Here is a 22,442-nt window from a genome sequence, read left to right on the forward strand (position 1 = left end):
CCCAGGCCTGGGAAAGTCACCACTTGTACCCCATGGCAGGTCACATCCAGCAATTTCAGGGCCCCCAAGAAGTAGCAGCAGGGATGCAGGAAAGCTTGAAACAGGAACCACTAACTATTAGGAAGTTCTAAAGCAGCTCAGAGCAAACGCCTACATAGTGATTACAGGGCTGTGCATCTGACCTGGGAGGCAGAGGAGGGATAGGAGATCAACAAAGAATGCTACAGAAGGAAAAGGCCAGGCCATGCAACAGAAACTGTTTATTGAAACCTCAATTCTATAAAAGCGTGAAAAACCCAGATACAAAGCAGTGGTAACCAGAGAGGCCTGTGAAGAGAACACCCAAAAAGGCAGAGTGGGAAGCCTTGGAGCAGGATGCTACGGTTGGAAGACAAAGGGACAAGGTTAGAGGACCCAGCAATTCTTGGCTGTGACAGGGAGCTTCCTGGTCCTCAGCAGCTCTCATCATGGTTCTCAGCCTCAGAGACATCACAGAGACCCACATCAATCCTCTCCTCCGCTTCCCACACTCCCACCTTTACCTTTCCATCTTTGGAAACTTCAAAACAAAAAATCTACTTCCCTAGGCGTGTGGAGGCAGAGAGATAGGTGGTTCTCTGTCATCTGTGGCATGCCTCTGGTCACTGAGCTGACACTGTCCCAGGCACCACTGGTGTCCTAGCCTGCTAGCCAGACTCTGAGGTCTAGGAGAGTGAACGACCTTGTAATGCCCCCATAATCCCTTATGCTCCTACCCAGGAGGACAGGGGACCAGCCAAGGGCCCAGAGAGGTAGCAAAAATCTAAATCAAGTTTTCCTCTTCCAGGTTCTCAAGGACTCCCACACCCTCTCAATGTACTCCTCACAGCCCTACCTAGCCTGGGGAAATGACAGACTTGAGATGAGCCAGCTCCATGACACTAAAAAGCGAACACTGCTGGGGCTGGAGAAATGGAGGGGCCACTGGGCTCCAGAGCCAGGGTGGGGCCAGGCCGCGGGCATGGTAAAGGGGGCGGGAAGGCCCAATAGACACCGTTTGGTTAGTGTGGCAGGCACGGCAGTTTGGGGGGAGTCTCTGGAACTTCTGGCAAAGGGGACATTTGTGGAGAGGAGTAGGAGGGGCAGGAGGGTCTGGGGGAGGTCTCAGAGGGGGAGTCAATGGGGCCAGAAGACTGCCCCAGAGTGATGGCAAGTCTACACTGCCTTCCAGGCAGCTGGAGACATTAGTCAGGCACTGTGACACAGGGGCAGGTACGCAGGGCTGCACGAGGCTCTTGGAGACCAGTGTGAGTTCAGGAGGACCTGGTGAGGGGCTGGAGGACAGCCCCAAAGACTGGTGTATTACAGCCACTGATGCTACAGCTAGGGCCACGCTGCTCACATATGCCACAGCTAACAGGCAGGACAGCTGCAGGAGAAAAGATAAAACAAACAGCAGGCTGTTGATTATCTGTCACTACCCCCTACTAGTCTCTCAAGTCACACTTCTCTGTAACTTCCCTTGCCTCCTCCACCCTCCCATCTAGTCTCAACTTCTTCTGAGACCTTTAGAATTTGCTTTTCTTTTTTTTTCTTTTTTCTTCTTTTGGTTTTTCAAGACAAGGTTTCTCTGTGTAGCCCTGGCTGTCCTGGAACTCACTCAGAAATTCACCTGCCTCTGACTCCCAAGTGCTGGGATTAAAGGCGTGCGCCACCATGCCCGGGTCAGAATCTGCTTTTCAACACAAACACTCACACACAGGGTCTCATGTGTGCTTGTCCAAGCCTACTCAAGCCCCTCTTCCTCATAACCCCTTCTCACCTTTACCAGCCGCTGGCAGAGGGAGCCCAGAGCCAGCTGCCACGTTGGCTGCTCCAGCAGCACACACAGGTCTGTGTAGGTGTACCAGCCCCGCCGCCGTCCTTGCTGCTCAGCCACACTAATAGGAAGGAAGGGACAAGGGGTCAGGGCCTCTCTGCAGCTAGCCCAGGGCACCTTTATACCTTTCAGGACCCATCAGAAGACACTAAGGAGTTGACTGAATGCACAGATCCTTAGGCTACCCACTGATTCAGAAGGTGAGACCAGGACCCAAGTTGCTCATACCACCAAAGGGAGGCAGAAGAGTTAGGCAATGACCACTTTGAGCAATTCTTTCTCCCAGATATACAGATCTTATCTCTAACTCCAGTGGCATTTGCCTAGGCCTCTAAATGCCTCAAACTCCTCTTACTAGTTCCTGGAACTCACCAGCTCTCCAGCCAACTTAGCACCTCAAAGATCTCCCGAGGATCAGTGTAGAGACGCCAATCCTGTGTGAAAAAAGACAGGCATGGTAATTTATTCCTATGATACCAGTACTTGGAAGATTGAAGAAAGTTACAAGTTACAAGCCAGCTTGGGCTACAAAGTGAGTTCTGGGCCAGCCTGAGCTCTAGTATAAGAATACCTCAACAAACCCTAAGTAAGTAAGAACAGGAAAGAGCTGCACTAATGTTAGCCACAAGGCACACTGACCTGATCAGAGCAGCTACACCACCAGCCACAATGTGCTAGCCACTCTCCGAAGAACCTGCGCATACTGTATCATGCTATCACCACCTACCTGACCTCCAGTTATCCCCTCTATAAAATGCAAGCAAGAAAATAAACCTAAGAAGGTCAGTGTCATATGGAGCTCAAAATCCATGGCAGAAAAAGCTTGATAGCAAATATTCAGAGGCCTGCAATACAGGTTCTGCCTCAAAGTATGTCCTCGGAGAAAGGAAGAAAGCCTCTACTTTGAGACTCATTGCTTCAGGAATCTCTAGACTAGTCCTGAAAGGACAGGAAGGGGAAAGCCTACAAAAAAAAAAAAAAAGACACAAGAATAACAGACATACAAAGTCAGGTGCAGTACATATATCTATAATCAGCATTGAGAGACAAAAACAGGAGAAGCTACAGGAGGCTCATCACAAAGTCAAGACCAACCTTGTCTACACAGTGAATGCTAGGTCAGCCTGATTTAAAAGGTATTCATTAAGAGACAGGGTCTGACTATGTAGGCCTAACTGTCCTGAAATGGACCAGGCTGGCCTCAAACTCAGAGATCTGCCTGACATTAAAGATTGGTGGCTATCTCAGTAAACACCTTGTATGTAAGCATGAGAAACTGAGATTTCCCCAGAACCCATGTAAAAGAAGTGGACATGACAGCACGCACTTATAATCTCAACACTACAGAACCAAAGACAAGCAGATCCCCAAGACTCACTGGTCTGCCAGCCAGCCTAACCTACTCCGTGAGTACCAGGCTAAATAAAGAGACTTTCAAAAAGCAAGGTAGACAGGCCCTCAGGAGGGGCTGGCAAGATGGCTCAGTGGTTAAGAGCACTGACTGCTCTTCCAAAGGTCCTGAGTTCAAATCCCAGCAACCACATGGTGGCTCACAACCACTCATAAGGAGATCTAACATCCTCTTCTGGAGTGTTTGAAAACAGCTACAGTGTACTTACATATAATAAATAAATAAATCTTTAAAACAAAAAACAAGTCCTCAGGAAAACACTCAAGGTTATCTGGTACACAGAGAGAGAGGGAGAGAGAGAAAGAGAGAGTGGGAGAGGGAGAGAGAATGAACAAGAACAGAAAGCTGAGAGAGAACAAAGAATGAAGGAACATAAAGACAGACGAGAAGCCGAGTAGCAGTGGTGCACACCTTTAATCCCAGCACTTGAGAGGATCTCTGAATTCAAGGCCAGCCTAGTTTACAGAGAGAGTTTTAGGACAGTCAGGGCTACACAGTAGAGAAACCCTGTCTGGAAAACAAAACAAAGGCAGATGAGAGAAGACTCACTCACCATGGCACTCAGGAAGCTCCTTTCCAAGGCATTGAGGGTGGCCACGGCGACTCCCCCAGCTGCCCCCCATTCGTCATTGAAGACCTCCTCTTCCTCCCCTTCATCATAAAGGTATTTACTGGCCACCATCTGCAGAGAAGCAGGAATTAGCATCAGCTGAGTTCATACCTGGTGCCTGGCTCACCGAGAAGATAAAGGGAGCAAGTACTTACCATGGAGATCAGAAACAAATCAGAAGACGACACGTGCTGCAGATAATCTGGGTTTCGGTGCCGGAGCCGCTCAATGTACACCAGAGCTAGCATCATAGCACAAGGGGAGATACAAGCCTCTCTGGGAGGTAGAAAGGATTGGTAATTAAACCCAAGAGTCCTTCAGTTCTTCAGACTCTCAAGATTCTCATCACACTTTCTCTTAGAGACAATAACATCCCACAAGCCCAGTCTCATTCTATCCCCTTGATCCCAGGCTCACCGGGACACATGGGCTACATATTTTTTCTGGAGTCGGCGAATAGGACTGGGTGCTGCCTTCTGAAGAAGTTCCACAGTAATGTCTGCAAGGAGATAGAGGAGCAGAATAAGCAACTGCAACACATACTGTAGTCCCCACTACTGTCAGGGAAGACCTAGGTGTGAGGCCCTGAGGACAGGACTGTCAAAAAAAACTAGAAATCAAATTCTGCTAAGACAGGAGGGAAGGCATGATGAAACACACCTGTAATCCCAAAACTCAAGACATAAGGCAGGGGGATTACTACAAGGTGGAGGCCATCCAGACCTCTACAGTGAGTTCCAGGCTTCTGGGATCTACACAGTAAGACACTGTCTCAACCCTTCAGGCCTCGATTTCCCCACTATACCTCACCCCCAAATTCTAAGTGGATGAAAGCCCACTCTAAGGTTGGTCCTCAACTTTTTCTAGCAGAAAGGCTTCTTTTTCTTTTTAAAGATTTATTTATTTTATTTATATGAGCACACTGTAGCTGTCTTCAGACACACCACAGGAGGGCATCCGATCCCACTACATGTGGTTGCTGAGACTTGAACTCAGGACCTCTGAAAGAGCAATCAGTGCTCTTAACTGCTGAGCCATCTCTCCAGCCCAACACTTGTTTTTCTATTAAGTTACTCATGTTTCTCTTTCCCCAATGTTTATTTGAGAAGTATGCCTTATTTACTTGAGAAACATGTAACATGTATACTTAGAAAACTAAATTTCTGCCCTATAAATCACAAGAGGCAGCAGAACTTGGGCTATAGCTCTGTGGTAGAATGCCTGCAGAGCATACACAAAGCCCTAAAAATAAGTGACTGCAATTTATGAGCTGTTTTTACTCATGTGGGCTAAAAGAATTTGAAACATGGCCTGCATTGTCAAACCAAGTACCAACCAAGCTAGTTATAATGAGACACAGTGCAGCTCAGAGGGCAAACCTCCAGGCATTTGGGTGACTATGACAACCCAGTCCTCCAAGTTTCCACTTGCTCAGTCACACACACACACCACCACCACCACCACCACCACCACCACCACCATCACCAGTCTAACCTGCCACAGGGCTGGAGAGCTCCTCCAGGCTGCAGTCTGTCTCCAAGTCCCAGCCATAATAGAGTCTCCTTCGGATTCGAGCACTTAGCTTTTGGTGTCCTGGAAGGACCTGAAACAGGGCCAGGAGTAGTGGAGGGTGAAGGGCAGGGAAGGTTTGGTGGAAATCCTGGGTACTGACCCGGGCCTATACTCTACCCAGCCCAGAGTTCCCAAGATCATTTGTTAATGGCAGCCTAGTCTTGTCCACAGTGGGAGAAAGACAATAAGCCCGCTTCTGACATCACTGAGGGCTCCCAATAGAAGACTAGACAACTAGAAACCAGATGGGACCCCAGTCTAATCACTAGCAGTTCCCCTCTTATAACCTGAGGCTTTGCCTTCAGGCCCAAGTGGCATTGCTCTCAACAATAGCCCACTCCAGGGCATAACAAGTAAGAGAGCTCCCATTCCGCTCGGGTCTGGAGGAGAACGCCTGGGAGTTCTGACTCCCAGAGGCAGAGAACAGGCGGACCTCTCACCATGAAGTCTTGGAAACCGGTGAGGGAGAAGGCGCCTTCTTCGTCCAGCAGGAGCCCAGTCAGGTCCATCGCACTGTCAGCCGCCACCCTGCGAAGGTGGAGGGAAAGGGAAGGAATCGTAAGTGACCCCAGAGCCGTGCTCACCCGTTGGCCCACCTCTCCCGAAAGGGCCACCGCCCGACTGCGCGCAGCCTCCTCCCTTCTCGCAGGCGGCCGTGGGACGCCTCTTCCTGTTCCGCGTGCGACTGGGCCTCCCGGCGCCCGACGACAGGCGCGGCGCTCACCAGGCGAACCAGGAGGTACGAGGGCCAGCAGTGTTCTCAGCCCGTGCCGCGTTCGCTAGGCGTTTATAAGCTGCGGGAGTGAGTGTCACCGACGAGTCTGCGCGCCCGGCAGGAAGTGCCTCCTGCCTTGCCCAACCTGAGAGCTCCGGGTCTCCGGAGCTATGAGCACCGGGGGCAATTGTAATACGGTTCCCAGGGGACCGCGACACACCAAGGGTGAACGCGCTGACCAGGCTTTGTAGTCGTGGTACAGATAGTAACGAGCCTAACACAAAGGCAACGCGGCGAGTTGTTTCCTGGGTTTTAGGGAAGACGCACTCAATCAGCAATGCCCAGGAAAGATGAACAAGAAACTTACCGTAGGTGGGAGAACTGTGAACAAGGTGGGAGGGAATCTGTTGAATCTTTATGCCCCTTAGAAGTTTGAAACTGTAACACTCGAATACATACTGTATTCTGTATGGTTACTCCAGCAATTAAATGATCTCAAAAGATATAAAGCCTCAATGTACGATGTTAAACAGGTCTCCCCAAAGCAAACAGCGCCTGGATGTTTTATTTCCAAACACTCCTTCCACACAATTTGCGGCTGAGAGATTTTGGGAAGAGAGAGGGCCGACGCTCCAAGAAGGAAGAAACAACTTTTCGAAGTTGGTGAAGCTGCTTTGAAGTCATTAAAGTCACGCGCTGGTGTTTGTTTATCCGCTGAGGGGAGGGGACTGGAGGCGAAGAGGGTTGAGTAATGGGGATGGCACCGCCCTTCCCGATCCCAAGCAGATTGTAGTCAAGATCCTGGGGGCCTGAAAGCCCACTCACTGCCTCTGGGCAGTGCCTCACGCGACAAAGAGGTCTCCAGCCGCCCTGTAAACACCGGGAGAAGACCTCAGGCCTCGCAGCCTCAACGCCCGCCCCGGATCACCCCTCCAGCACCCTGGAAGCACACCTTCGTGGGTGCAGGATCACGACAGCGGCCAACGCGCACGCGCGGGCGTCCCATCCGGGCTGTTAGGGCACGTCACGTGGCATCGCGCTTCATCACGTGACGCTTGACCGCAGGTTTTTTTGCTCGCCCGTGCGTGCGCCCCCTTCCGTCTGACGCGCCCCCGGCGGCGGCCGCGCAGCCCTGGCTCCTCGCGGGCTCGGGCAGCGGCTGCGGCGCGGTGATGGCGAGCAGCGGTGGCGGTAACACCGGCGCGGGTGGCACCTCGGGGCTGGGCCTGGGCCTGGGGCTGAGCCTCGGCATGGGTGAGGCCACTGGCGACGCGGAGGAGGAGGCGGCCGCAGCCGAGGCAGTGGGACGTTTAGCTACGTCCCTGTGGCTGCGGCTCCGCGGCTGGGAGGCGGTGCTGGCGGCCGCACAGCGACTGCTGGTTTGGGAGAAGCCGCTGCACAGCCTGGTCACGGCGGCCACACTCAACGGCCTCTTCTGGTAACGGCCACGGAGGAGGGGGCGGGGCCGGGCTGCGCGGGAGAGCGGGGGCGGGAGGACCGGGTGCTCCCTCCCTTGGAGGGCTGTCAGCGTCTGGGGCGGTGATCCTGCACCAGGTGGCCCCATTTTTTAGTCTCTTAGTGACTGGGTGAGGCTTAGAGGGCCATCTCCCCATCCATGGGTCTTTCTGTGATTTTCGATGGATTTGGGAGCCTCAACTGAGATGCCTGTCTCCCTAAGGTTGTTGTCTTCGTCGTCCCTCCGGCCCTTCTTCCTGCTCAGCATCTCACTTTTGACCTATTTTCTACTGGATCTCTGGCATCCTCGCTTTCTCCCTGACGTTTCAGGTGAGTTTCTTCATTCCACATGCACTGTATGCACCTGCTCCGTGCATCACCCTGCTACTTGAGGGGAGGCACAGGAAGGCCATTTATCTCCTAAGGCATCCTGTATGCCCTTCCATCGTTTTTTTTTTTTTTTTTTTTTTTTTTAAGAAAATTGCCTGAAATGAGAATTGTTTCTTTTCCAAAATTAATGTTCTTGTGAGTTTAGTAGTCAAAACTATATAGCATTTAAAGCTGGGTTCAGAAACAGCATATCGTACACCTTGTAGTTGGTGGGTAAAGGGAATGCTCTGGACTTCACATAGTGGTTCAGGCCTGGAAGCGAGAGACAGAGGGATTACTGAAAAATTGAGACCAAGAATGTTAAAGAGAGGCAGCTCTTTCTGACTTTGGATCTGTCTCTAAGTGCTTCTTGTATTCTTAACTTACCCCACACCCTTTTCTCCATAGCACCACCCCCTGAAGAACCACACTCTGACAGGTGAGTATAGGCCACCTTTTAAAGAAGATGCCCAAATGTGGTCTGCTTGCTGTGCTCAGCTCAAAGAGGAGCAGGGCTGTGGCTTGTGCAGGCATAGGCCCAGTGTAATGAAGGGACTTACAGCAAGCAAAAGTATGCCTGGCTCTAGGCTTCTTTGTATGCAAACGCTGTGTTCCTTCTCCCGTGGAGGTAGAGGGTTGAGTACCCTGGGAATTTACATCCCAGGATGAGGATGCCTTCCTTTGGGGGAGGTGGGGCCTCCAGAGTGAGATCTCATCAGCAGTCTCAAAGTGACTTGAGTGTCTTAGCTGGTTTCTGAGGCCTCCAGGGGTCATGTCATGTCTCCCCAGTGAGGGTGCGGGGTCAGGCGCCCAGCCGCACCTGCTGAGTGTGCCCGAGTTGTGCAGATACCTGGCTGAGAGCTGGCTCACCTTCCAGATTCACCTGCAAGAGCTGTTGCAGTACAAGAGGCAGAATCCAGCTCAGGTAAACCCCATCCTGAAATGGTTGCAGGAGTCGGGCTGGGAGAGAGTGACGCGTGCAGTGACTGTTGTAAATTTCCTCAACTGGTTCCCATTTTTTTCCACCACATGAATAGTTTCTCCCCTGGTGACTGTGCACATGGTGTAAGCCTGTGTTCTTCACTGCTCCTGTGCTCTTCCCTGCAGTTCTGCGCTCGGGGCTGCGCTGCCTGTGCTGTGCTGGCTGTGTTGGGACACTATGTTCCGGGAGTTATGATTTCCTACATTGTCTGTGAGTGGAGCTCATTCCTGCTCTTTCCAAAGCCCTGTCTAGTCTTCTTTTCCTGGGTTGACCCAAAGGAAAGACTGTGTTTTCTTTGTTAGTTACTCACCTGGGAGGAGGATAGCAGATGGGGGAAGAGGGTATCACTGCCTTGAGAAAGGATCCCGTCTTTGTTCAGACCTACCTGTTCAGGGGACAGTTTGGATGAAGGCTCCTGAGAAAGTGGCCAACTGAGCTCTGAGTGCACTTTCTTAACCCGTAGTGCTGAGTATCCTGCTGTGGCCCCTGGTGGTCTATCACGAGTTGATCCAGAGGATGTATACTCGCCTGGAGCCCTTGCTCATGCAGCTGGACTACAGCATGAAAGCTGAAGCTGATGCCCTGCACCACAAACATGACAAGAGAAGTAAGGGATTCTCTTAACCTGGATGGGGAGAGGCAGGGAGAACCTGTAGTGTATGGCTCATGGTGTGTCCTGGAATTGAAATCATTTCTACTTCCTTAGCCATATTTGTCACCACCGTTATCTCCGCTCATTATTGCCTGATTGCCCTTCTCTAGAGCGCCAAGGGAAGAGTGCACCCCCAGCAGGAGATGAGCCACTGGCGGAAACAGAGAGTGAAAGCGAGGCAGAGTTGGCTGGCTTCTCTCCAGTGGTGAGGTCCAGGGAAGATGGGATGTCAAATAGAAGGCCGAAGGGAAGTTGGGTATTGTGGTGCACACATGTAATCCTATTTGAGAGGAGGAAGCAGAAGGATCAAGAATTCAAAATCAGCCTGGTTTTTGTTATGAGCTTGACATCAGCCTGGACCACATAAGACCTCCTATGTCCAAAAAAAAAAAAAATGAAAAAGGCAAAGGGGTCAAGAATGTGTCTGCTTTAGAGTTAGAGCTACCAGTTCTCAAGTAGTTGGGAACCAGAAGGCTTGGGGGTAAAGTGTGCTTATCCCAGTATGTTGGATTCATCCTGGTTCTCTTGCAGGTGGATGTGAAGAAAACAGCCCTGGCCTTGGCTATTACAGACTCTGAGCTGTCAGATGAGGAGGCCTCTATCTTAGAGAGCGGCGGTTTCTCTGTATCTCGGGCCACCACTCCACAACTGACAGATGTTTCTGAAGGTATGAGCAGTCTTTTGCCTCTCTTTTATCTTCCTGCTCCCCAATACTGGGTTGTTGACAGCTGTGTTCTCTGAGTTCCAAAAATGCTTCCTGAGTTCCTGTATTCTCTAATTCTACCCTAAGCACCCAAGAACCTTAGTTCCATCCTCTTGCTTTGCTTTGTAGTATTTTTAGATCTTTTTATTTTATGTGTATGAGTATTTGGCCTGCATAATGTGTGTACACCATATGCATGCCTGGTGCCTGCAGAAGTCAGACGAGGGCATCTGATCCCCTGGAACTGGAGTTGCGGTTGGTTGTGAGCCACCATATAGGTGCTGGGAATTGAACCTGGGTCCTCTGCAGGAGCAGCAAGTGCTCTTAACCACTAAGCCATCTCTTCAGCTCTGCTTTGCTTTTTGAGAAAGGCTCTTAGTCTAGGCTTGCTTCGAACTCTCTTTGTAGCAGAAGATGACCAGAACTCCTGGTCCCTCCTCCCTACACCTTCCAAATGCTGGGATTACAATAGATATGTGCCACAGGGCCTGGCCTCCCAAGTTATGTACATGAACTTACTGACTTTTGTGGCCAGTTAGAGAAAAGAGCTCATTCTTAACCCTCTATTCTCTGCACAGATTTGGACCAGCAGAGCCTGCCAAGTGAGCCAGAAGAGGCTCTGAACCGAGAGCTGGGGGAGGGGGAAGAGACAGAGCTGGCCTCTCCTGAAGACCTGCTAAGTGCGCCTCCAGCCCTCTCAAAGCAAGCTTTGGACACCGAAGAGGAGGGGGCTGCAGACAAGGAAGCCTTGCTTCAGCTCTCATCCCCTCTTCACTTTGTGAATACGCACTTCAATGGGGCAGGGTCCCCCCAAGATGGAGTGAAATGCCCTCCTGGTGCACCAGTGAAGACCCTGAGCCCAGAGGCAGTGAGTGGTGACCTAATGGCTCCATCCAGCACCCTCTCACCCCAACTTTGCCTTGCTGAAAGTGGTCCAGTTACCCCCCTCTCTCCCTCTGTGCTCCCATCCCTTCCCCAGGACTCACCTCAACCCCTGGCTGCTCCTGAGGAGGAAGAGGCACTCACAACTGAGGACTTTGAGTTGCTGGATCAGGGGGAGCTGGAGCAACTGAATGCAGAGCTGGGCTTGGGACCAGAGATGCCTCCAAAGCCCCCTGATGTTCTGCCTCCTCCTCCCCTGGGGGCAGACAGCCATTCCCTGGTACAGTCAGACCAAGAGGCTCATGCAGAGGTTGAGCCATGAGCCATGGCAGAATGAGCTGCAGGCATACTAGGGCTTCCTAACTAGGCATGTCACATTTTCTCCTCTCCCTGTCACTCTGGGGAGAGGCACTATGTGGAAAAGCTGGCTGTCAGATGGAAGCCAGCCCACTCTGCCTGCCTGCCTGCCTGCCTGCCTGCTGTCCTGGGACCTGGTATAGTACCTGTGCCTAGGATTGGTTTTATGTCTGTAAATACTTTTCCATCTGAGTTAGTGGATGTGATGAAGGCTAGGGGCATCCTTCCGTAGCCTGCAGTTGCTTCCCTGCCTCATCCCTTGTCATTCTACTGTGTCCTAAGCCCTGGTGGTCGACCTTTTCTTTTTCTTCCTATCCTCAGGGACCTGTGCTGCTCCACCCTCGTGTCCCACTTGGTTGTTTAGTTGAGGCACTTTATAATTTTCTCTACTGTCCCACACTCCCGTTGGCTTTATTTCCCTGCTGTCTCCTGTCCTTTGCAGCGTGACCCCCACTCTTTGCCAACTCCTCCTTCCCACAGGCACTGGCCAAGCTTTAGGGCAGGTTCTCTTCTGAGGGAACTGGGTGGTGTCAGGCCAGCAGTGCTGTGCTTGGGTCACTGTCGCCTTGAACCTACACTGTACCCTTGTCCAGCTCAGCACTCATGATGCAGGACAGCAGGGTCCCCTAGCACTTTGCCAGCACTGAGGATGGCATGTTCTCTTCTCTTTTGGAGGCGAGGGACTTCCCTTCTGTATTAGGGGAGAAGAACAGAACCTACTCGTCTGGACCACAGTTGAGACTCCCTGCTAGGGTGTAAAGTGGATAGTAAGATCTGTGTAGGTGTTAACTGGAAAAATAAACTGTTGATTGGCTAGAACTGCTGCCTGTCTGCCTGCTTGTCTCCCTGTGAGCCACCTCCCATACTGCACTCTGTCCCCTCCTCACCCAGCACTGCCTCTCTTGGCTATTTTCCTTGTAAACAGCCAGAGGCAGGGATTATCCTGACAACCCTACCTGCTTCTCGGTCATACAAAGTGAGATTTAGCATGTGTGAATACATTACATGCAGGAGGAAATTGCCCTGTCTTCCCAGTCAGTGGGACATGGAGTCATGATAACCGTGCCTTTAATACTGTTTCTGTAAGTCATGTATCTACATGCTCACAACTCAATCTTAATTGTCTGTAGTAGGACAACTAACCAGCAGTGGTTATATAAGTTGGTTAAATATTTATATAAACTGGTTAAAGGCCAAGAGACTAGTATCCAAGATTTTTTAAAAGTATATGTTCTTGGCACTGTTCTTATTTATTTATTTATTTATTTATTTATTTATTTATTTATTTATTTCAGAGACAGGATCTCTCCGTGTAGTTCTGACTGGCCTGAAACACAGATCTGCCTGCCTCTGCCTCCAGAGTGCTGGGATTAAAGGTGTGCACCACCCCCTAGCTTATCTATGTGATTTTTATATACTAGTGTTTAACATGGGGCTGTTCATCAACTTTTAAAATGAATTGTCTTATTACTGAACAATAGTAGCTCACATTTGTAATCCAAGCACTTGTGGGGCTGAGGCAGGGAGATTGAGAGCTTCAGGCTGGCCTTGTTTACTGAGAGAGAAGACATTAGCTCAAAACAAAAGCCCACCACAATTAAAATAACTACTATCGACTCCATTTTTTTTTTTTAAGCACAGCTTAATTCCCTGAGGGCCACGCAGGCTGAATGAATGGAGCCATGATTCAAACCCAGTGAGTGATGCCAGCAAACACTGGAAGCTCCAATGGTGGGCACAGGCAGGAAGAAGCTTGGAACTGGAAAAACCAATCCAGCATCCTAGCTTTGTGGAAAGTGGACTCTTGGCTGCCCTTCTACTTTGGTGAACAGCGCAGAACAGAATAAATAGTTTGCTTAGTGAGTTCACTGTCCTCAACCTTTAGCTTCGGGTACAATGTAGCATGGTAATTGTCTTTGAAGATGACGTCTATACAGGTGTATCCTGATGTATCCCAGAAGTAAGAGACATTTCCTGAGAATCAGCAGTAAGTGAGGCCTGCTTCTATGCTGTTGAAGGAACATGAACTAATGCAGACATTTCCGTTTCTGAAGAAGTTTGGATTTAGAACTGAAACCCTGTAGCTGGATCAAAATATCAAAGTAGGTCAGCAGTCTGTGTTACCCCTTCACATTCACCATTGTCTGATGGTTTCTGCGGGTTTTGTTGGTGATGATTTTCACTATCAGATGTCTTGACCAGTTTGTGCTCACCAATGAAAAGCCTGAGAAGAAAAGCTTTTCCAGAGTAAAAGAAAAATGAGCAGAAATGTGAAACCCATTATTAGCACACACACACACACACACACACACACACACGCTCCTAGCACCCAGGAGGGGAAAGACTAAGGGACTGAGGATAGATTGAGGCCACCCTGAGCTATATAAAAGAACCTAACCCTTTAGAAAGGAAGGAAGGAAGGAAGGAAGGAAGGAAGGAAGGAAGGAAGGAAGGAAGGGCGAAAGGGCTACCAGAGGATGGCTTTGTGTATTGTGCTTATTGGCAAATTAGCAGACTTTGAGGTACCCAAGAGAAGACTACCAGAGGTTGGATATCAGAGGCAGAATTCTTGAAGGAACTGGGACTGTTTAGTCCAAAAATACTTAGTTGGGTTATACCAACAGCCTTCAGAGTTTTTTGTCAGAAAGACTTCAGAAGGCAGAAATTAATTATTTGGTTATGGATAGATAAAAATGCTAGATAAAAATTTAGTTTTCTGGCAAACAAAACAGAATGGTCTGAGGAGGATGGGGGAGCCACAGGTCGGTTGTGTTTTGTTTTCTGACACAGTGTCTCATTATGTAGCCCAAGCTAGCCTCTAACTCCTGGTTTTCCAGCCACAGCCTATGGAGGGCTGATATTACAGATGTTCAACACAAAATGGCAAAGAACAGACAAGATTAGTGATTTTAGCGTGGGGTGGGCAGAACAAGAGCTCTCCCGCTGAACAACAACATCTCCCAAATGATCTTTAACGTTACAGTGGTTCTAAGAATATTAACATCATGGAGGGAACGTTGTCCTCTCCTTTCCGTGACCAAGTATAGCAGTGGGTCTTACCCTGCAGAATGCTGCTACCCTTTAATGGAGTCCCTCATGGTGTGCTCCTAACTATAAAGTATTTTTCATTGCCACTTCATAACTAATTTTGCTGCTGCTATGAATTGTAACTATTTTGCAGATAGAGCTTTGCCAAAGGGGTTGCGATCCACAGATTGAGAACCACAGCACTAAAGTCAGCTTTCTCCACCTTAAAAATGAGCATATCACCGGGCAGTGGTGGTGCATGCCTTTAATTCCAGCACTTGGGAGGCAGAGGCAGGCAGATTTCTGAGTTGGAGGCCAACCTTGTCTACAGAGTGAGTTCCAGGACAGCCAGGGCTACACAGAGAAACCCTGTCTCGGGAAAGAAAAAATATATATATATGTATATATGTGTACATATATATGTGTACATATATATGTATATATGTGTATATATATATATGTACATATATATATGCATATCATTGTGTATCACTGGTCCATTCACCATTGTGTTCTGCTCATTCATCCTGGACAGTTCAGTTCAGATTATATATATTCTGAAATTCAGTTTATATATTTTCCTCTATTTTGTTCCCGAAACTGAGCCAAGGGCCCCACAAGTACAAACAAGACTTAGCAGCACACTCCTCGTAGCCCACTTTATTCTGAGTGCTGGTTATGTGGAAGTTGCAGTTATGAGCATTTGTTGGGTCATCTAATTTTGTGTCACACTTGCTGTGGTCTGAATGTTGATGCCTCCCTGCTTCAAGTCCATTTTTGTTGATATTTTGATGATAATGAGCATCTTCATCTGGATAATTTATAAACAGAATTTTAATTCTCATGATTTTGGAAACTGGGGAGTCTTTAGACCAAGGATCCAACAGATTCATTGTCTGGTGAAGGCTAATCTACTTCCAGGATAGGATTAACAGCTGTGCCTTCCAGAGAAGTAGATAGGATTCACTCTGTGGCTGTCCTTACATGACAGAAGGAAGAAAGGGATGAATAGCAATTTTGCATTCATTTTATGAAATCATGAATTCCATTCATAGGATTTTCATCCTTATGAATTACTTTCTGAAGACCCCATGTCTCATACTATCACATTAGCAATTAGATTATTTTCTTGTAGGTTTTACTGTCTTAGGCCTTGGTTATTTTATTAACCAATACAGACAAGGTAAAGACTTCATATATTGTTGGACTTAGCCCTGGAGTAGAAACTGTAGGACAGTGATTGATGAGTGTAGTCCTTGGTGCTCAAAATGTTTTAGGATATTGATTAAGTTTCAATAGATGAAATCAGGGACAATTATATTCATTCATAGCATCCCTCAAAATTCCTATGTTGAATTTAATCCCCAGCCAATTATGAGAGTACACACCTGTGACCCCAGCATTTGGGGACACACAGAAGATGACCACCACAAATTTGGAACCAACCTGGTCAACATAGTTTCAGATCAGCTAGGGCTACAGTATCCCCAATGTGAAAGTAGCAGGTTATGAAGGGTAGATACTTTTTGGTGCTGGGGTTGAAACATTGTTACATGTATTCCAGGCTGCCTCAAATTTATAGAGAGACAAGGATGACTTTGGATTTCCTGGTCTTCTTGTTTCTACCTGCCAAATGCTGGAATTATGGGTATGTGCCACTTTAGAAAAGAATTTTTTGAGACAGGGTCTCACTGTGTAGCTTTGGCTGACCTAGAACTTTACATGTAGACAAAGTTTGTAAACACACAGAGATCTACCTATCTCTGCCTCCCAAGTGCTAGGATTAAAAGTAAGTGTAACTTCCAGCTACTTTATAAAATGAAAAACATTGAGATGACAAAGTAGTTTGGCAGGTTAATGTGTGTTGGAGTAAAAATTAATTGATTTGCCCAAGCCTGACAACATGAGTTCAATCCCTCGAACATAGATGGATGGATGGATGGATGGATGGATGGATGGATGGATGGATGGATGGATAGATAGATAGATAGATAGATAGATAGATAGATAGATAGATAGATAGATAGATAGATAGATAGATGAGTAGATAGATAGATAGATAGATAGATAGATAGATAGATAGATAGATAGATAGATAGATAGATGAGTAGATAGATAGATAGATAGATAGATAGATAGATAGATAGATAGATAGATAGATAGATAGATAGATGGATTTGGTGGGGTTCACCTATAATTCCAGAATCCCTACAGTGAGAGGGGGGACAAGGACATGAGAATCACACAGAAACCTGTAGGCAGGCTAGCCTGGAGTAAGGATCACAGCAGAAACGAGAAACACTACCTCAAAGACTGAAAGAAAGAACCAACTGCAAAGCTTGTCCTCTAACCTCCATGTGGCCATGGCATGTATATATGGCACTCACTCACACATACACAAACACACAATTATAGTGAGGATAATAATGCATTACAAAGTAAATGATGAACATTTTGCTTTAAGAATGAGTTATCAAGGCTGGAAATGTGAGTAGTGTTTGCCTAGCATGCTTAAAGCTGTTGGGTGAGTCTGCAAGCTTAAAATCCTAGCACTCAAGAGGCAGAAGCAGGAGAGTCAAAAGTTTCAAGTCAGGCTAGAGACATGGTTCCATGGTTTAGAAAATTCTTTTCTAAAGTGGCACATACCCATAATTCCAGCATTTGGCAGGGTAGAAACAAGAAGACCAGGAAATTCAAAGCCATCCTTGTCTCTATATAAGTTTGAGGCAGCCTGGGATACATGTAACAATGTTTCAACCCCAGCACCAAAAAGTATCTACCCTTCATAACCTGCTACTTTCACATTGGGGATACTGTAGCCCTAGCTGATCTGGAACTCACTATATTGACCAGGTTGGTTCCAGATTTGTGGTGGTCATCTTCTGTGTGTCCCCAAATGCTGGGGTCACAGGTGTGTACTCTCATAATTGGCTGGGGATTAAATTCAACATAGGTTAAGCCCACTGCTGCTCTTCCAGAGAACACAGATTTAATTCTCAGCATCCACATGGCAGTTCAAAACTATCTGTGACTCCAATTCTAGAAGATCTAATGCCCAGTCACAGACATACATATAAGCAAGATAAACATATGCATAAAATCAAACTTTAATAAAAAGGTAAAGTCATCCTTGGCTATATAGGAAGTTTGGGGCCAGCTTGGGATATAGTATACCCTGTGTATAAAGAAAGAAACAAGCTAAACTAAGTGGGTAGGATGGGAATAGTATTGCATGGTAGAATACTTGCTTAGTATATTCAAGACTTGACTCCCAGCATCATGCCAGGTAACTATGTTTCTCACTGTAAAGATAAGAAAAGTGTGGAGACTCTAGCAAAAATCACTGTGCTCTTTTGTCTGTCCATCTGCAGCACCTGGTATCCACTGGCACTGGGATGTGGGCCCTGGTAGAATAATTCCAGTTTGGATTTTTTTTTTTTTTTTTTTGTCGTTGGTGGTGGTGGTAGCATTTTTTGCCTCCTGACTGCTGTTTTTAATTTTTATGGGTGTATGTGTGTGTGATGTAGGTGCATACTGCTGTGGTGCAGATATGAAGGCCAGAGGACAACTTTTAGGAGTTGGTACTCGAGACCCCTAAAAAGACTCATGACTCATCCATTTTTTTGTTTTTGTTGTTTGGTTTTTTGTTTTTCTTTTTCTCTTTAGAAAAATGTTGGGTTGTAGTGGTGTCACACACCTTTAATCCTAACATTCAGGAAGCAGAAGCAGGCCAACTTAGAAAACCTTGTCACAAAAAAAAACAAAAAACAAAAAAGAAGAAGGAAGGAAGGAAGGGAGGGAGGGAAGGATGGATGATATCTACTGTATAGCTTTTTTTTTAAAAAAAATTATCATACCAAATAATATGTTTTATATGGTTTTCTACTTTTGTTTTCTGAGACAGGGTTTCCTCTGTGTAGCCCTGGCTGTCCTAGAACCCACCCTGTAGACCAGATTAGACTCAAACTCACAGAGAGACTTGTCTCTTCTTCCGGAGTGCTGAGATTAAAGGCGTGTGCCACCACCATCTGGCTCATTGTGACATTTTAATACAGGTATACTATTTACCTTGGCTCATGTTCCCTTCTCCATTACCCAAAAAACACACACAAACATACACATACACACGTACAAGAGAGAGAGAGACAGAGAGACAAAGACAAAGAGAGTCAGAGAGTCAGAGAGAGAGACTTGCTTCTAGTTGGCAGAGGATTAAGGGTGCTCACTTTATGAATGGGTTAATCCATTGCTGACACCATAGCTCAATGACTATTGGGGTGAAACTGAGTTGGAGGACTATGTCCCTGGGGGAGGTGGGGCTTTGGAGAGTATACACTCTTGCCCCAGACCCTTCCTCTCTTTTCTCTGCTTCCACCTGGCAAGAGATAAGCAGCTTTGCTTAATCATGTCTTCTTCACCTTAGTGCACTGTCTTAAAACAAGCAATGGGGAGAGGGACTGTGGACTCAAACCTAGACAGCCCAGAGCCAAAGGAAGCTTTCTACTTCAAAGCTGTTTCTCTGGGTTATTTTGTCACAGTGAAGAAAGACTGACTAGCACAAAAACCATACTGATAATTATATATTTCTGATGAAAGAATATCCTCAGACAGCAGAGTTTTAAAAATCTAACACACAGGAGCAAGAAACTAAAAATAAAGGTAAGCAGAAAAGAAAGTTTTTATATGAAAAAAATAAGATCACAGAAATGAGAAATTCAGATGAATGGCTACAACATAAACTTGAGAAAATAATTTTGAAAACAACAGATATATAAAGTGGGTATAGTATTCCCCATCTATAATCTTAGCACTTGGGAAATAGAGGCAGGAAGATTAGAAGTGCAGAGTCATCCTCAGCAGCATAAAAAGTTTGAAGGCATGAGACCTGGTCTCCAGTCATGGGGGACTAGAGGGAGGAAGTAGGGAGGCAGGATGGGTGAGAGGTCATTGAGATGCACCTGGCCCTCATGGTGGGCTTTGGGCCCCACTTCCATTTCACTGTAACATTAGAAAGGTGAAGGTCAGCTTCATCACTCCTAGTCAGAATGGAAACTCTCTAGCCCTGCGTGGAGACGTGACATCCTGATCTGCCCCAAGGATTAGAACATTACATACTATTGATTCCTTGCTTAAGAGTTAATCCAACTGTGTCTGTCAATCACCTGGCCAGGAGTCCACCCCACAGGAAATCTAATACACCTGCACACGAGCTAAGGCTGTGAAGAGTAATTATCTCTTTCCTTTCTGTTACTGACCAAAGCCCAGGCATCCTTTCCAAAGGCTGTTGGCTTTTCCTTTCTCTGAAGCCACCCATCCCTTCTGCCATGGGCCACTTGCCCACCGCCAGTATAGAAGGTTTAACTCTTTTCTACATCCCGCTTCTGGGCAGAGGTCAGGCTCTATAGCTTGACTGCCTGTTGTTTCTCTCTCAAACACAAATAAAATTGTCCTTAGCCTCCCTTCTGAGTCTGTTAATTCTTTATTTTAATTAAATTCTAACTTTTATGATTGTATGTGTGTGTCGGGCGTGTATATAAGTACCCTACACGCAAGCAGAGATCTGTGGAGGTCAGATTCCTCTGACCTGGAAGATCCCTGGAAGTTGAGTTGCAGGCATTTCTGAGTTGATCAATATGGGTGCTGGGAACCAAACTTGGGTCCTCTAAAAGAGCATTAAGTGCTTTTAAGTGCCAAGCTATCTCTTCAGGCCCCAGGGTCAACATTTGTTGGAAACCCCCGTGACAATATCCATTAATCTTTAAGTCTGTTTAGGTCCATGGAAAAAAACTTGTAGTATCCAGTCTGGTGCATTGGCCTGGGTCCAGGAAAAAAGACAGGCTGTGGTGTCTCCTTCTGCCTACACTCCCTCTAACTAACTCTACAGAGAATGCTAGTCCTCCTGCCTTTTCTCGGGGTTTGAGGGTGCAACCACGTGGCTGTCCAGATAAGGAAGGAGTCTGAGGACCTAACTGTTCCTTCAACAAGACTTTGCTCTGATTTATATATGGTTTATCCATTCTGAAATTTATATTGAGAGTCAATCCTCACTAATGAGTATTGGCTTGGTGGTAAAGTATTTGCCTAGCTATCACAGTATCAGAAAAAAAATCTAATCTCCTTATGAGATATCAATAGTGGTCAAGTGGGACATTTAAGAGATCAGTGGGGCTGTAATGAATTGTCTCAAGATTGGTTCAGTTACAAAATCCTGTGTGGCTAAGCCTCTCTGGCATTTCTGACTCTTGCAGTCTTGGAGTTCCGTCAGCAAGGAGGTCCGTATCACATGTGGGTCCCTTGCCTTGTACTAGAACTGTGAACCAAACGATGTGCCACGTGCCTGTAACCTCAGTATTCAGAATGCTGAAGCAGGATTACAAGGTTTAGATCATCTTGGGATATATAGTAAGATCCTGGTTCAACAAACAACTCAATTTTTCAAGAGCACTGACTGTTCTTCCGAAGGTCCTGAGTTCAAATCCCAGCAACCACATGGTGGCTCACAACCACCAGTAATGAGATCTGACGCCCTCTTCTGGTGTGTCTGAAGACAGCAACAGTGTACTTATTTAGAGTAATAAATAAATCTTTAAAAAAAAAAGAAAGAAAAAAAAAAGAATACAGAACCAAAGATAATTTAAAGACCTGGGTTTAGCCTGGTGTGGTGGCACATGCTTTTAGTCCCAGCACTTGGAGGCAAAAGCAATCCAACCTCTGAGTTCGAGGCCAGCCTGATCTACAAAGAAAGTTCTAGGACAGTCAGAGCTAAACAGACAGCTAAACTCTGTCTTGAAAATCAAAATAAAAAAATCTGAGCTGGGCGTGGTGGCGCACGCCTTTAATCCCAGCACTTAGGAGGCAGAGGCAGGTGGATTTCTGAGTTCAAGGCCAGCCTGGTCTACCAAGGGAGTTCCAGGACAGCCAGGGCTATACAGAGAAACCCTGTCTTGAAAAAACAGAAACCAAAAACAAACAAACAAACAAAAAATCTGGGTTCAGATTTGTTTTAAGCAAATAATTTAATCCCTCTTACTCTCAGCTTGAGCAGAATCAGGACCGAGGCAGTCTTGCTGGTAATTCTCACTTTGACCTTGTCTGCTTTAAGCCCACTGAAGCTGAAATTAGAGTTATCTGGCCATGACTGTACTTAATAACTTTTAGTGGTGCCAATGTCTGCTATTCCACAAGGCTATGTCTCATTAGTGTGGCTAACACTGCTGCTGGATAAAGCTGTTTAGCAGGTTCAGGTAGGCTTTGTTGATCTATAAAAGACTTAGCACAGCTCAATTTGATAATTGATATCTCCTGAAACAGCCATGTAAGTTGCAAATTGTTATTAGATTTCCTTCAGCATTCTCCTTTATTTGGGAACCAAGGAAACTACATCCGAGCTTTGTGTTGGGAGAACTGAGACTGGTTCGTCCGGCCTTCTCTGTGAAACTAAGGGACATAATACCAGACAGTGATAATGACTAACAACAGCTGTGTGGATGGTAACAGGTTAGTAGGGAAAACAGTATCTAAGATGTTGATAATGCCAGCCTATTTTGTTGAGGTAAATTCACTATGGCAATTTAAATATTTGTCAGGTGGTGGCCCATACCTTTAATCCAGTACTTGGGAGGCAGAGGCAAGCAGATCTTTGAGTTTGAGGCCAGCCTGGTCTATAGAGTGAGTTCTAGGACAGCCAGGACTACACAAAGAAACCCTGCCTCAAAACAAACAAAATTTTACTATATTCTAGGTGGAGGCCTAATGTGTACCTCAGTGGCAAAGTGCTTGTGCAGCACGTGTAAGGCTTCCTTCCATAGCCAACATTACCAACGTCAAACAAAAGCCATCAAACCATTCG

The 22,442-nt window shown here is 46.9% G+C and overlaps 2 protein-coding genes across 7 annotated transcripts; one reads left to right on the forward strand and one right to left on the reverse strand.

Moving 5' to 3' along the window:
• Positions 1-237: 237 nt before the first annotated feature.
• Cnppd1 (cyclin Pas1/PHO80 domain containing 1) lies at positions 238-7,220 on the reverse strand. Of its 4 annotated transcripts, NM_026977.3 has the most exons (10): positions 7,119-7,187; positions 6,534-7,036; positions 5,892-5,979; positions 5,374-5,482; positions 4,297-4,378; positions 4,035-4,155; positions 3,823-3,951; positions 2,231-2,292; positions 1,802-1,919; positions 238-1,408 (listed from the first exon to the last, which is right to left on the reverse strand). In NM_026977.3, exons 3-10 carry the CDS (start codon positions 5,958-5,960, stop codon positions 875-877), a joined length of 1,224 nt encoding a protein of 407 aa, NP_081253.1. In that variant the 5' UTR covers positions 5,961-5,979; positions 6,534-7,036; positions 7,119-7,187; the 3' UTR covers positions 238-874. The 4 variants fall into 4 exon arrangements, with proteins under 4 accessions (NP_081253.1, NP_001343193.1, XP_006496605.1 ...); XM_006496542.3 differs by lacking the exon at positions 6,534-7,036 and having other exon boundaries at positions 242-1,408; positions 7,119-7,220; XM_006496541.3 differs by lacking the exons at positions 6,534-7,036; positions 7,119-7,187 and adding an exon at positions 6,176-6,270 and having other exon boundaries at positions 242-1,408.
• Positions 7,221-7,261: 41 nt separating this feature from the next.
• Retreg2 (reticulophagy regulator family member 2) lies at positions 7,262-12,385 on the forward strand. Of its 3 annotated transcripts, NM_001305231.1 has the most exons (10): positions 7,262-7,604; positions 7,845-7,951; positions 8,399-8,429; positions 8,780-8,915; positions 9,098-9,182; positions 9,436-9,579; positions 9,735-9,829; positions 10,156-10,291; positions 10,906-11,195; positions 11,307-12,385. In NM_001305231.1, the coding sequence occupies exons 1-10, from the start codon at positions 7,339-7,341 to the stop codon at positions 11,529-11,531; spliced, it is 1,515 nt and encodes a 504-aa protein (NP_001292160.1). In that variant the 5' UTR covers positions 7,262-7,338; the 3' UTR covers positions 11,532-12,385. The 3 variants fall into 3 exon arrangements, with proteins under 3 accessions (NP_001292160.1, NP_739561.2, NP_001292161.1); NM_170755.2 differs by having other exon boundaries at positions 10,906-12,385; NM_001305232.1 differs by lacking the exon at positions 7,262-7,604 and adding an exon at positions 7,634-7,752 and having other exon boundaries at positions 10,906-12,385.
• Positions 12,386-22,442: the final 10,057 nt, after the last annotated feature.

Source organism: Mus musculus, chromosome 1, assembly GCF_000001635.26.
Source record: "Mus musculus strain C57BL/6J chromosome 1, GRCm38.p6 C57BL/6J".
Taxonomy (NCBI): domain Eukaryota; kingdom Metazoa; phylum Chordata; class Mammalia; order Rodentia; family Muridae; genus Mus; species Mus musculus.

Excerpts from the sequence above, each read along its gene's own strand:
- Retreg2 (NM_170755.2), top strand. The coding sequence starts at position 7,339 with ATGGCGAGCAGCGGTGGCGGTAACACCGGCGCGGGTGGCACCTCGGGG. Across the intron at positions 8,916-9,097 it reads AGAGGCAGAATCCAGCTCAG|TTCTGCGCTCGGGGCTGCGC; the intron begins GTAAACCCCATC and ends TCTTCCCTGCAG. Across the intron at positions 9,580-9,734 it reads CCACAAACATGACAAGAGAA|AGCGCCAAGGGAAGAGTGCA; the intron begins GTAAGGGATTCT and ends GCCCTTCTCTAG.
- Cnppd1 (NM_026977.3), bottom strand. The coding sequence starts at position 5,960 with ATGGACCTGACTGGGCTCCTGCTGGACGAAGAAGGCGCCTTCTCCCTC. Across the intron at positions 1,920-2,230 it reads CTAAGTTGGCTGGAGAGCTG|TGTGGCTGAGCAGCAAGGAC; the intron begins GTGAGTTCCAGG and ends CCTTCCTATTAG. Across the intron at positions 1,409-1,801 it reads TCTGCCAGCGGCTGGTAAAG|CTGTCCTGCCTGTTAGCTGT; the intron begins GTGAGAAGGGGT and ends TTTCTCCTGCAG.